Source organism: Chelonia mydas, chromosome 1, assembly GCF_015237465.2.
Source record: "Chelonia mydas isolate rCheMyd1 chromosome 1, rCheMyd1.pri.v2, whole genome shotgun sequence".
NCBI classification, from domain to species: domain Eukaryota; kingdom Metazoa; phylum Chordata; order Testudines; family Cheloniidae; genus Chelonia; species Chelonia mydas.
The window spans coordinates 235378724-235392333 of NC_057849.1; the positions used below are offsets into that span (position 1 = coordinate 235378724).

The window sequence follows — 13610 nt, forward strand, 5'->3', positions numbered from 1 at the left end:
AAGGTAAACATTCCTCAAAGAACTGTGTGATTTGAATCTCTCTCTGATTCATTGTGACATCCTATTTGCTGGCTGCAGTTAGAGGAGTCAAAACAAAAACAAAAATTCAAAACACACTTTTTTTTCCTTGTCTTTATTGATTTAGGCTTCGGAGATACAGCCCAAAAGAATGCATCTGTAGAAAATCACTACACATGTTATCGATACAGCACTGTCATATTTTCAGAATCTTAAGCCTTCAACAAATCACAGAGAGAACATTCAAACTAATGTTTTTTGGCAAAGCAGACTGAATAGAGAGGACATGAGGAGGGAATTTTTTTGCTTTGAAGAGAAACATTTCAAACAGGAATGAAGAGCCTCTTTGTTAAAAATGCAGCCCTAGCCACCATGTAAAAATTGTTACAAAAATTAGACAGTTCGTTTAAGATAGCCATGTTTAATCTAATGCACTGTTAGAAACTTCATGTGGAATGTCGAGGGGGTGATGAGGCTGTGTTCTAGTTACAGGTACAATCCAGTTGTCAGCAGCCTGTATGCCATTGAGATAGTAACTGCATACCCAGCTGCCCAAGACAAGCCTCTGGAAGGCTGGGGGAGAGGTGTCAAATACGCGATAGTGTGAAAGATTCTAGCCCCAACGAAGATCCTGAAGTGCAGCAAAGCTGTGGACAGAGCAGGGCCACTCAGGGCATAGAGCAGACCAATGCCAATAAATGGGACAATGTTTTCAAGGTCGTTCAGGTGGCCTCTGGGGAAAGAAAGTTGTTGTACAGTGTTACACTTTGCAGAATAAAGCACTGGTTTAAAAAAGACTTAGAAAGTTTTACTGCATCTTCAAAGCAGGGTTAACAATCAAGGACCACACTAACACACATTTATCTTTATGTACATGAATAGTCTTAGCAAAGTTAATATGAAAAACATATTTTCTACCATTGCACGTCCCTCAATTCCCCTCCCTTCCCCCTTGGCTTTTATTTTGTATTTTAAATTTTATACCTGTCTGGAGTGCATTGGAGGTACAATTTAACTGAAAAGCAGTCCAAAATATTAAAGCTGTATTGGATAGTCGGTCTAACGATTTCTTTAGAAAGTACTTTAATAGCCATCTTGCAGAACATTCTTTTTTGAGCACTCTGACCTAATGAGCGTCCTGTTTGTTCCTCTTCTCCAATGCTAGGCCACACCATTTTCAGCTATTGTTATTTTGATGCCATAAATCAAATTATTTGAAATGGGCCCCAACCAAAACCCCAGATCTGGAAATGCTCTTCCACACCTGCCCTTAGAACTCTTCCTCTCATTCCACAACTATGGGAAAATTTAATTCAAACAAGAGCCTTGCTGTTTGGCACTACCACTAATAATTTTAGGTCTCCCTGCTAGCCAGTAACAGATTAGGAACGGTTTGCATTGCTTTTTATCCTAAAAGCAGAAACAGACTCAAAATATGCATTAAACATAGAAATGTCATTAGGCCTCTTCTTATACTAATAAATCCAACTAAAGATAAATCACTCTTACAGTATGCTTCATTCTTCAGTTGTCATGAAGTTTGCAAAAGAAAAAACCCATAATAACTGTCTGCCAAGAGCATATAAAGTTAACCACTGTTGTAAAAAGAATGTGTGTTGCAATGTTAATTGAGTAAGTTGACCTGGTGTGAGTTAACTGTTCTGTGGAAGCACCAACACTGGAATCAATGGCCAGGGCCATAACCAGGGTGGGGCAAACAGGGTGGAAAGCCATGGGGGTAGAAAAATAATGGGGGGGGGAGAACAGTAGGGGGCATAAATATGCTTGCTCACCCCGGGTGCTAAAATGCCTAGTTACGGCTCTGTCTATGGCTTCGGGGGAGGGGGGCTTAGGACAGAATTTTAACACTGATTTGTGTGTGTAATTCTAATAGGTTGTTTGTTGTTGTTTTTTTAAAATAACAGTGTATCCTACATGGACAATTTACTATGGTAGTAAAGTTAATATTCTACTTTCACATGGCCCTTTTCATCTTTTTGAACCTATACACGTACAGGAATGACTTCTCACTGAAATGCAGCCACTTTTGTGACCATCATCCAAGTGGACACCTAGCAAACAACTCTACGCACAACAGAGGGGGAAAGGGGGAACTTTTGGCCAGTGTCCTCAGGGAAAATCCCCAGGCTTATAAATAATTGCCCTGGACTCTTTAGTGGCCACTCAGAACAGACTTCAGGGAACTACAGTAGATTCCACTTATTAAAAATCCCTCCACTGCCAGGAAAAAATTGCTACCATCCAGCAGGTGCTAATAAGCAGTCTGCTAGTTTGCGAGGCTGCAGCTAGAGAAGGTAGTGCTGGGACATGCCTTTCCTGGCTGCAGCCCTACAGTGGTAAGAAGGAAGGCTGCAGCCCAGATGCCAGGGCTTTCTACCTGGAGCAGGGGCGACGGGGCCACACCGTACTTCTCCCTGTGCTCTCTAGGCATCAGGGCTCAGCAAGTCCCAGCACTTCCTTCCCTGCATACAGTTCCCCAGGAGCTGGGACAGCTGAGCACTGGCCACAAGTTTGCAGGGCTGAAGTGACGGAAGTCGTCCCAGCACTTCCTTTCTTGGCTGTTGCCTCACAAACCTTCCCTCAACTGGGGGCTTTCTTCCCAAAAGAGTTGGTAGTAAACCGGTGCCAATATCCAAATCCCATTCACAGCGATGTTAATGGGATGGGATTGGTTCCCAGCAATATGTTGCCATTAACTGGAAATTGCTAATATCAGGATAAGTGGAATCCTCTCTACATAAATCTACCTTTGCAAGGATGCATTTGATTCCTAGCGATGGTTCCAACAAGTCTTGTTGCTTATGTTAAAAGAGTCTTCCCCATCACTGACATTTGGTAGCTTGCTCCCCAGCGGCGGGAATAAAGACATAACTTCATATTAAAGCCATTAGGAGAAGGAGTTGTGGGCCATGTTTATTAGCCATTTCTATATTGATAAAATCCCTTTTGCTTTATTTTTTTTTTTACTATACCACATAAGCCACTAGTCTTCATGAAAGCCGAATGAAATTAAAAATTTCCTTTTTGGGGAGGGGACAGCAGGGGGATTAGCAATGGTTTGTCAAAAAGTATCTGTAAGTAATATTTTTGTGAGAGTATAGAGGAATGTCACCGCAAACTAAATAAAAGCAAAAAAAAAGTTTCAAAGCAATATTCAGCCCCTAGAGAAAGACTCAGGGCAGAATGGAAATGCTCTTAAATTCTAATAAATTGCTAAGTGACACATTACCATTTTTTTTTTTTTAAACAGACTATAGGACCACAAGACTGATCCATCTTCCTGTATAACTAGTGCAAGGGTAGGTAACCTATGGATTCCACTATGCAAAGAAAGAAGAGGCCTCAACTCCCACTCAGTACAACACCTCGCCGGGCGGGGCCCTGTGATACTATCTTGAATTCCATGATTTTAATAGGTAATACACCTATTCCTCTTCCCCACAATTTCCTTTGCTTTATAGCAAGAGTTGAAAAGGAAAGGTCAGAAATCACAGCTGTTCCTGTGTAAGTTGCACAAGAAGCATATTTATACTTACTATAACCCACTAAAGTTCAGTCCAGTTTTTAAGCTTGGTTTACAATCCCACCCCCCAGTCATACACACATCGGATATTGTTCAGGATCAGGCTTTCATCCACAATCAGGGCCCTTGCCCACCCAGGTAGTTAATTTTATATATTTATTCATATATTATTTAATACATCTGCTGATCCGATTATGTTCTTTTTAGACACTTGTTCAATTAGATTACCACATAAAAAAAACAAAACAAAATATATATAGGACCTAGAGAGAATGGGCTGTAAATAATTCTATAAAATAGCTTTATTCTGCTATCCAAGAATCGTTCTGATAGACTTCTGTGGTATTACCTGCGCACACGTTCAACGTCTGGGTCAGTCCGCAGGAACTTCTTAGCATTCTCACCTTTGCCAAACGTTGCTGTATCTTCTGGGTTACTAAAGGCCTGTTCAAACAAACAAACACCCCAACCAAATGCATTAGAAAAAATGCAGCTCTTCTTGCTAAGACATAAAACCTTCCTGCAGCTTGGTGTAAGTGTTCTCTTAAAGAACATCCCTAACATCCCAGTAATCCTAACTGACGTTACATACATGCACCAAAGCCTTTTAAAACGCCAAACCTGAAAATCAGGCCTAGTCTACAGAACAGCTTTTGTACTAGTATAACTACGTGAGTGAGGGGGTAGGTTTTTTTTCCCCTATGTAGTTATAATGCTACATGCCCTAGCGCGGAAGCAGATATACTGGTAAAAATGGTGCCTTATACCAGTACAGCTTATTCCCATTTGGGAATAGTCATATTGGTATAAAGGAGCTGTATACCTGTGCCCACACGAGTAGAGCTGTACTGTGCCCACACGAGTAGAGCTGTACTGCTCTAACTATACCAGTACAGTATAGCTTAAAGTGATACAATTTGTGTGTGTGGATGAGGCCTCAGTTACAGTGAGGGCTGGAGGAGAGCAGAAGCTGACGGAAGCCCAACCTTGCCAAGACAGAAGTGATGTGACTGGTCTGGGAAGCCATCTAGAAGAGATGGTAGGTATAATTGCTGCCAGCTTGCTTGCTTTCTTCCCTCGGATTCCCATGTGGCAGCAGTAGCCAGGTGGGCTTCTCCCCTCCCATCGGCCTTTAACTCGTTAGGAGGCTGTTACCTCTCCTCTCAGGTAATTATATAGTCCTTTGTTACTTCCAGACTGAATACTGCAAAACACACAGCTTGGAAAAATGTGTATTTCCTCCCCACCCTCCCACCCCCAATTATTCTTTGGTTAGCTTGACACAAAAATCACACAACATCTGCTTTATAAGGTGCGTGCTCAAGAGACAGCGTGTTCTGGGCAACGAGAGAGAATCCACCAGTGAGAAAGGATTTCTATACAGAAGAACGGAATAGTTTCAGGAGCAGAGAGATACAGTAACTCAAATGTGTCTGTAAAAGAGACTGCCTTGTAATTACAGTGGTAAGCATTTTCCATAAGTGACATTAATTGAAGCACCATCAGACTAAGGAAAGTAACTGAATATTATTAGAATAATAGTTTTAAAAAATCAGTATTTAAAGCAGAAAAGGGAAGAGATACTTTTGATACTTTTGTATTTTTATGTGAATCTCAACCGGTTCTGCCACATTACATTCCTGTTTTTTTTACCTTTCTTGTCATTCTGAAGTATGCTGTTACAAGACTCATTAGCATCATTTTTAAAAGGACAATGGTTGTATAGGTAGCATAAGCCAGGAACACCTCACTGTCAATTAGCTGGGAAAGTTCAGCCATTTCTGCGTATCTCACTGAAGACCTACAAGAGAAAATTTAGGCCAAGAGTGTAACAAACAGAAGTATGATGATACTTTCACTAGAACAGCTTTCCCTAGTAGCGCTGTAGCGACGCCATAATTAAGGCGGAGACTTAATACCTCTACACCAAATCCCTCTATCTTCACTAGGCTGTAACTCTAAAGTCCTCTTGGTGCCCTATAGTTCTCCTTTTCAAGGAATTGTTCATTGAGGCATGAAAATATACAGCCAAAACATTTAACAACCAACCACACAAATAAAAACAGTTTCATTACAGAACGTAATACACCTTCAGTCATCAGCACTATAAACACAGTCAAGACTTTCCCCTGGACATGAAATTAGACTGACATCTTCAATGTCTTTTCCCTAACAAGTCCGGTGGGTATGATGAGACAGTCCTAAGTTTATCTTTCCACTTAAGATCATAAAATGGACTTTTATTACTAGCTGGATAATTAAAGTTGCATGCACTTGAGCCTGCTCAGGATATAGATATGTGTTATCAAAAGTCTCCACCAGACCATCATTGGAAGAAAAGACAGGAGAAGAAATGTATCTAATCAGTCTTGTTCATCAAGAACACACCGTAGAGACTTAGGTCTACTTGGATCAGAGGCCCCAAAGAACACTCCTATGAGCTGTAAGAAGTTGTGTTGGGGTGGTTCTTGAGTCAGAACAAAACAGATACGCCAACACAGCATTACAGGGCATTGTAGTGGCAGATAGGGACTAAGGCACTCTCTTATAGAAGTTATATAGTATTAAGTTCTAACAACTTCTTGTCAGAGATTCCATGCTATTTTGTGTGTTTAGATTTTAAGAGTAGGAGTGGTAAACCAAGTGTCCCAGGCAAAAATCAGAACTATATCAAAGCTATTTCATATTTTCTGGTGGAATATTTGAAACTTTAGCCACTTTTTCTGTTTTGTCCACGAATAGGATGATTGAATTTATTTGTTATTCAAGATTATTCACCAAACAATTTCTGGAAATAAATCAAAATACGTTGGATAGCTATGGCTGGTTACATGGTACTGTCTATTGCCTGACTGGGTGAGTGTAACTTTTATTGCATGATCTTTCTGGAACAAGTTCTTACATTCATAAGTTCAAAATATGCTTCCCAAAAACACTCATTTACAACTTGTTTTTCCCATAAATATCCACAGGATCATAAGAATGGCCGTACAGGGTCAGACCAATGGTCTATATAACCCAGTGAGGGGTGCCAGATGCTTAAAAGAACAGGGCAATTATCGAGTGACCCATCCCCTGTTGTCCACTCCCAGGTTTTGGCAGTCAGATGTTTAGGGATACCCAGAGCACAGGGTTGCATCCCTGACCATCTCGGCCAATAGCCATTGATGGACCTATCCTCCATGAACTTATCTCATTCTTTTTTTGAGCTCAGTTACACTTTTGGCCTTCACAACATCCCCAGCAATGAATTCCACAGGCTGACTATGCACTGTGTGAAGCAGTAATTTCTTATGTTGGTTTGAATCTGCTGTCTACAAACTTCATTGGGTTCTTGTGTTCTGTGAAGGGGTAAACAACACTTTCCTATTCACTTTCTCCACATCATTCATGACTGTATAGACCACTATCATAGCCCACCTCTTTTCTAAGATGAATAGCCCGAATCTTTTTAATCTCTTCCTCTTATGTTTCATACCCGTAATCATTCTTGTTGGCCTTCTCTGTACCTTTTCCAACTCTAATATATCTTTTTTGAGATGGGGCAACCAGAACTGAATGCAGTATTCAAGGTGTGGGTGTATCATAGCTATATATACACAATGCAACATCATCATATTATCCGTTTTATTATTTATCCCTTTCCGAACTGTTCTTAACATTCTGTTTACAGCATTGTTGTAGCCATGTAAGTATCTTATTGGACCAATTTCTATTGGTGAAAGAGACAAGCTTTGCAGCTACAGAGAGCTCTTTTCCAGGTCTGGGCATTCTGTAGCTTTGCTGACTGGTGCTGCACATTGAGCAGATATTTTAAGTAAACTTGCTTGCTAGTACAGTCATTACATTACAAAAAGCAAAAGTAAAAAAAAGAGTGTGAACACCAGAAGACAAGACGTAAAGGAAGACGAAGAGGGGACATAACAGTCTTCAAATATGTGAAAGGTCATTACAAAGAGGACAATGATCAATCGTTCTCTATGTCCACTGAAGGCAGGACAAGAAGTAATTAGCATAGTTTGCAGCAAGGAAATGTAGGTTAAATACCAGGAAAAACTATAAGGTTAGTGAAGTACTAGAACAGGTTAGCTGAGGGAGGTTGTGAAATCCCCATAACTGGAGATTTTAAAGAACAGGTTAGACAGACAGTTGTCCGGGATGGTCTAAGTATATTTAATCCTGCCTCAGATGGGTGGGATGGACTAGATACCTCTTGAGATTCCTTCCAGCCCTGCATTTTTGTGATTCTATTTATTAAAAAAAAAAAAAAAAAAAAAAAAAACAGAACTAAACCACTCCCTCCCCCCCCCAAAAAGAGAACTTCAGTCTTTGGTATAAGAAGCAGGGTGCTAATCCATTCCTCCCCACTCTGCTTTGTTGGTGACCTTTAAGTGTGAGCAGGGAAAGCATGGGTAACTGCCAATACACTCTTAAAATACTTACACATACAAATTAACATTTATACTAAAAACAAAAAGAAAAGGAGTACTTGTGGCACCTTAGCGACTAACAAAGTATTTGTGCTTTTAGTGAGTCATTGTCTTGTGTGTTTGTCTGTCTGTCTGTCTCTCACTCACACACACACACACTCCCTCACTCTCCCTTCCCCTCCCCACATATAAACTGCTTGTACCCTGTAAAGAACAGAAGCGTTCGATTTGGTATTTTTTGTTTTTCTAAATTGTTTAGGAATCGGAGCCGGATACAGGGCACATGATGGTAGCCAGAAATAGGTCTCTTCTGGGTTGAAGAATTATTTTATTTTTACTTAAAAGTATCAGCAACATACTATATGTATTAGTATGATCTTTATATAATAGACATGAGTATCTCATTTTTTGCAATAAAGCTATTCACATATTTGAGTGGATTATCAGTATTTGAAGGTAACTGCTTCATTTCCATCTACTCAGGGACACACTGACCCTGCTTTGTAATCAAAACAAAACTTGCCTAAGTATTTTACCCCTTTAGAAAGAATTAAGAACAGGTTTTACCACCGTTTGCAGGAAAAGAACACACTAAAAAAAAAAAAAAAGTTGGTTAATGAGAAAAGAATAGATTCATAGATACTAAGGTCAGAAGGGACCATTATGATCATCTAGTCTGACCTCCTGCACAATGCAGGCCACAGAATTTCACCCACCACTCCTGCGAAAAACCTCTCACCTATGTCTGAGCTATTGAAGTCCTCAAATCGTGGTTTAAAGACTTCAAGGAGCAGAGAATCCTCCAGCAAGTGACCTGTGCCCCATGCTACAGAGGAAAGCGAAAAACCTCCAGGGCCTCTTCCAATCTGCCCTGGAGGAAAATTCCTTCCCAACCCCAAATATGGCGATCAGCTAAACCCTGAGCATATGGGCAAGATTCATAGGCAACTGTAATTCTTTTCCCAAGGCTTTTTAAAGGAGTTCCAAGGAGATTGCTCTCAACAGCATAATGCTCTGGCGAGGATGGAACATTATGTCAGAACTATAAATTACATAAAATAATCAAGATTAACTAACACATTTGTATTGCAGTACTGCCTAGGCTCCTCGGATGAGGTGGAGGCCCCATTGTGCTAGATACTGTACAAGTATTCTGCAAAAGACTGTCCCTGCCCCGGAGAATAATTTGAAGAGTTATTTTGCTTAAAGTTTTCTGTTCATAAATCACAAGAGAAAAGTCAGGTGGCTTATAATATCAGGAGGATCCTTGATGGACCTACAGCCCCTAACCAAAAACAAAAACAACAACAACAAAAAACCCCACCACCAACAAAAATCTACATTAAGGCCACTATTATTTGGGTTGCAAAATCATGCACTTGAAAGTTAGTAAAGGTTAAATTTGTGGTTGCCCATGCAGCCATAATTCTGACCCCTCATGCAACCAACCTATGCATTGAAGGAGGCAGGGGTCCTGTAGGAAAAATAGTATGTGATAATGTAATTAAAGACTTTATCAGAATACACACACACCAGGGGGTCAAAGTAAGGTTGCAGGGGCAACTGTAAATCTGGCATTTCCTAACTTTCAATTATTATTTTTAGCACAGCTCTTTTGTAGGTGATTTCGCAGCGTCGGTCTTTATTTTTACAAAAGAGAGAAAAAGTTCTATTATACATAACCATCTTGGCCTGAACCTTCAGCATTGCAGCATAGACTGCTTCTACTTGAACTACAGAACTGCATTAGCTAGAAGCAGAAGACTATTATCATCCCCAGTTTTGTGGGACATGAGCAGCTGTGTCCACAGGCTAGTTGGTGGATGGGGGGACCCTGATCAGCCAGTGTCTGTCCATTGTCCCACACATTCATTAGGTGGTGGTAGGGCCTCTACTCTATACGGTGCTCCCAGACTGGGGCCCAGATCACTGGGACCAAATGCTAGGTCTGGAGGTGAAGGAGCCAAACCCAGCACCCTTTCCCCAACACACCACTAGAGCAACTCTCAGATGTGCCCAGTACAATGTGGCACGCTCGCAACAGTCTCTCGAGAAAACGTTGGTGAGAGAAAGGAAATAGTGATTCTTTAACCATTTGTCTCTCAGCAAAGATTAACAGAATTTCATGGGACTGTAAAAAAGAGAAAAATGAAAAAGGGCACTTCTGCAGCCTGCTGAATATCCAAGGCCTGTTGCAAACAATAGAGGTATGACAGTTTCTCAAAGAAAGGGTCATAATAGTCCTAAATATAGGAGTCACAACCAGTGCTCACTATAACACTGTATTCACCTATTTTCCCTATTTGTGAAAACTGATCTCAGAAGCTCCAAGTGTCTGTTAAGTGTCTATTCATGGGGCGGTTGGGAAGGACGGAAGGAAAGGTGAATTCTTATGCACTAAAATCCTAGTGAAGACAAGGCAGTTTGCAATTTTCACATGTGTTATCAGATCCAGGAAAACACTATGGAGGAGTTTAGGGTTTACCTTGACCTGCTAACTTATGGTAAAACTCCAATTGTCTTGTCTTTACTAGGATTTTAACACTTTTTTTCCTTACTGTGGACATGACCTTAGGGTACGTCTACACTGTGATAGAAGACTCACAGCACAGCTGTCGCCAGCTCATGTCAGCGGACTCAGGCTCACAGGGCTTGGGCTTCAGGGTAGATGTTCAGGCTTGGACTGGAGCCTGGGTTCTCAGACCTTCCCCCTTTATGGGATCTCAGAGCCCAGGCTCCAGCCCGAACATCTACCCTGAAGTTTTATAGTCCCGCAGTCCGAGCCCAGGTGAGCCAACATGGGCCAGCGGCAGGTGTTTTAATCGCAGTGTAGACATACCCTAAGAATTGGTTGGATTCCACAAAGCTCTTAGATTCCATGTGCTGGTTACTAAGAGTGGGCAAATGAGAAGATCTCAGAGATCTTGTCCACGCTGGGAGCAGAACCATGCTCACTCATGCCAGTCTGTCAACTGAAGAGGGGCAGCATGCTGAGATCCAGGGCTCTCAGCTCCCCACCGGGAACCCAGCTGCCCTCCCCCCCAGGCTCTTGCCTCCCTGTTCACCGTGGGGAGCAAGGTGCAGCCACCTCGGCTTCTCGCTTCCCTGAGCAGGGAGCCAGGGGCAGCCAGCTCTAGCTGCCTGGCTTTCTTGTCAATTTCAGGGCTTTAGCATGAAGCTGTGACTACACAGACACAGCATCGCAATAATTACACTGACATAAGCCCTACGCCTCTCGTGGAGGTGGAGTTACTATGTCGGTGTAACAGGGCACTTACATTGGTGGGAGCAACGCTGTAGTGTGTATACTAGCACAGTTAAATCCATGTAAGCTGTGTCACACAGATCAGGCCCAAATTGCACTAGTTTAACTATGTGTGTGCTTTTACAGATCGTTTAGTTAAATTAGGGCAAAACCACACTGTGGACACATTTAAACTGGTTTAAAATTGGCTTATATCAATTGATCTTGACTGAATAAAGAATCAGTTAAAACTAGCTTGAGATAAACACATTTAAATTGATTTAAGAGTCTCTGCATGCGGGTTTTATACCTAAATCAATTTTAAAAACATTTTAACATGTAATATCAACATGGCCTCAGCAGCTCAAGAGCAGGTTCCCCACCATTTTCCCCTCTTGCACACATGGATAAAGATCTTGTGGCCCCCCTCAACCCTGCAGTTCCTCATACCACCTATTTTGATTCTCAATCCTTTCTCATTCTCTGAACCCGCAAAAAGGACTTTGGATACCTCACTACAATCACCATCTGAAGTGAGCTGTAGCTCATGAAAACTTATGCTCTGATAAATTTGTTAGTCTCTAAGGTGCCACAAGTCCTCCTTTTCATCTGTCTAAAGAATGCCACAACTCTAGCACAATACTCCCGCTCTGACATGTGCCTGCTTATCTCCAAACGCCCCGGTGCACTTGCCCAGGGCCATGACTCTGCAATTTCATACTAATGCTCTTTATCAGCCTTTTCCTTGCAACACCCCTGTACACAAGGGGCATAAGGATAGGTCAGTTTACTCACATTCATGCTGCCTTGGTTGAACTTTTTTTTTTTTTTTTAATATACACAATTCATTCATTTATGGCAAAAAGCATTGAGAAGGATTACTGCTTTGCCCTGCATCTTGACACCATTCCAAGCACTGAGTTCTTCCTCAGGTCCAAGTTTCACATGTAATTACACTAACTTTCAAAGTTCGTTTAATTCATGTGGGGACGGGGCAATGAATCCTCAGGGGAGGCTTTTTTTTTTTTAAAAAGTCATTTAAATCATTTGGGGCCCTGTTGATTCCAGAGCTGAATATTTGTAAGTAGCTTGCAGACTCCTTAAAAACATTTCGGGTTCACCCACACAACCCTAGGGGTCTGGTTTGTTTTGAAATATACAAACATGAGTCCCAGTCCGGCAAATGCCTAGGGAAGGGAGCAATTGTTGCCCATGCAAAACAGCCTTATTAAAACGAAGGGAGAAACGGGTGGGGAGAGTTCCTTCGGCCACAGGAGGAGTCCCCCCCATTTGCTTGGGAGTGCGTGCACAGGGCAATAAAGCGTGTACTGGCAGTCACCAGAATACCACGATCATCCCCGAGGAAAACAGCAGCCTAGTTTGCAGAGCACTGAGCCAACAGCACAAGGCACTGATCGCTGCTCCCCGGCCCCTTCTCTTACAAGCCTCAGCCAAAAAGGCAGAGCCCCGGCCCCGGCCCCGGCCGCACCCGCTCGGGATCCAGGCGCGGAGCCCGGCCCAACTCCCCGCGCCCGAGCACTCCTCTCGCTCGGAGGAAGTTGCGCCCCGGAGCTGAACTTTGCGCCTGGGGCCCAGCTCTGATGCTCAGGCTGAAGTTCGGAGCCATGCGGGGAAGGCCCCTGTTGCTGGGCGTCCCCCGAGCCCCCGCCCCCCAGCACACCAAGTGGCAACGGGCAGACCCCCCACAGCGTCTGCCCGGGGCTCCCCCGGCGCGCCCCGGCCCAGGGGGCGCACGGAACGCACCTGGCTTCCGATCGGCTGGGCAGGCGAAAGGTTCACACGCACCGACCCCCACTGGCTCGGCGCTCCCAGCTGCCGGCCCGCCCACTGGAGCAGCTCGCCCTCCTTCTTGGCACGCCCCTAGCCGAACTCCCCTCCCCGTCGGCCTGGCCCTCCCAGCCTGGCTTGTTGCCTTCACTCCAACCCACTTTTCCTCACCCCCTGGTTACTTTCCTCGGCCCGCTCCCTTCTTTTCTGCCTTGATTCCTCCTTCCTGCCTCCCCCCCCCCCCCTTAATCTGATCTGCTCTTTGTCTACTCTCCTGCTATCACCGTCTCTCCTTCCCTTCCACCCACCTTCATTCTCCTGCTGCCCTCTACCCCACTCCCTCGCTTTGGAGCATGAGGATCACCCTTTATCTCTGAGGATCACGCTTCTCTGGGTGTGCTGGAAGAGGCAGGGTTTGGATCTTTTGCAACAGCTCCAGTGTTTCAAGGTTAGGAAGGAACCTTGAGGGCACTTGGCCAACAGCATGCACCATTCCGCTCTGGGAGTTTGTTAAGAGTGTTTTGAATTGTCCTTGCCTTTTAACAGGCCTTGGGAATGTTTCCATTATGATTGGGTTACAAGTCCA

At 43.2% G+C, this 13610-nt stretch overlaps 1 protein-coding gene across 1 annotated transcript; it reads right to left on the reverse strand.

The window, feature by feature from the left end:
- Nucleotides 1-333: 333 nt before the first annotated feature.
- Nucleotides 334-13151, reverse strand: MGST1 (microsomal glutathione S-transferase 1). Its single transcript, XM_027822999.3, has 4 exons — nt 13001-13151; nt 5216-5363; nt 3912-4006; nt 334-751 (listed from the first exon to the last, which is right to left on the reverse strand). The coding sequence occupies exons 2-4, from the start codon at nt 5339-5341 to the stop codon at nt 505-507; spliced, it is 468 nt and encodes a 155-aa protein (XP_027678800.1). The 5' UTR covers nt 5342-5363; nt 13001-13151; the 3' UTR covers nt 334-504.
- Nucleotides 13152-13610: the final 459 nt, after the last annotated feature.

Bases quoted from the DNA above. Each gene is read 5' to 3' on its own strand.
- MGST1 (XM_027822999.3), bottom strand. From the start codon at position 5,341: ATGGCTGAACTTTCCCAGCTAATTGACAGTGAGGTGTTCCTGGCTTAT. The intron at 4,007-5,215 runs GTAAAAAAAACA...TTGTTTGAACAG, and splicing joins ACTTCAGAATGACAAGAAAG to GCCTTTAGTAACCCAGAAGA. The intron at 752-3,911 runs GTAATACCACAG...TTCTTTCCCCAG, and splicing joins GACGTTGAACGTGTGCGCAG to AGGCCACCTGAACGACCTTG.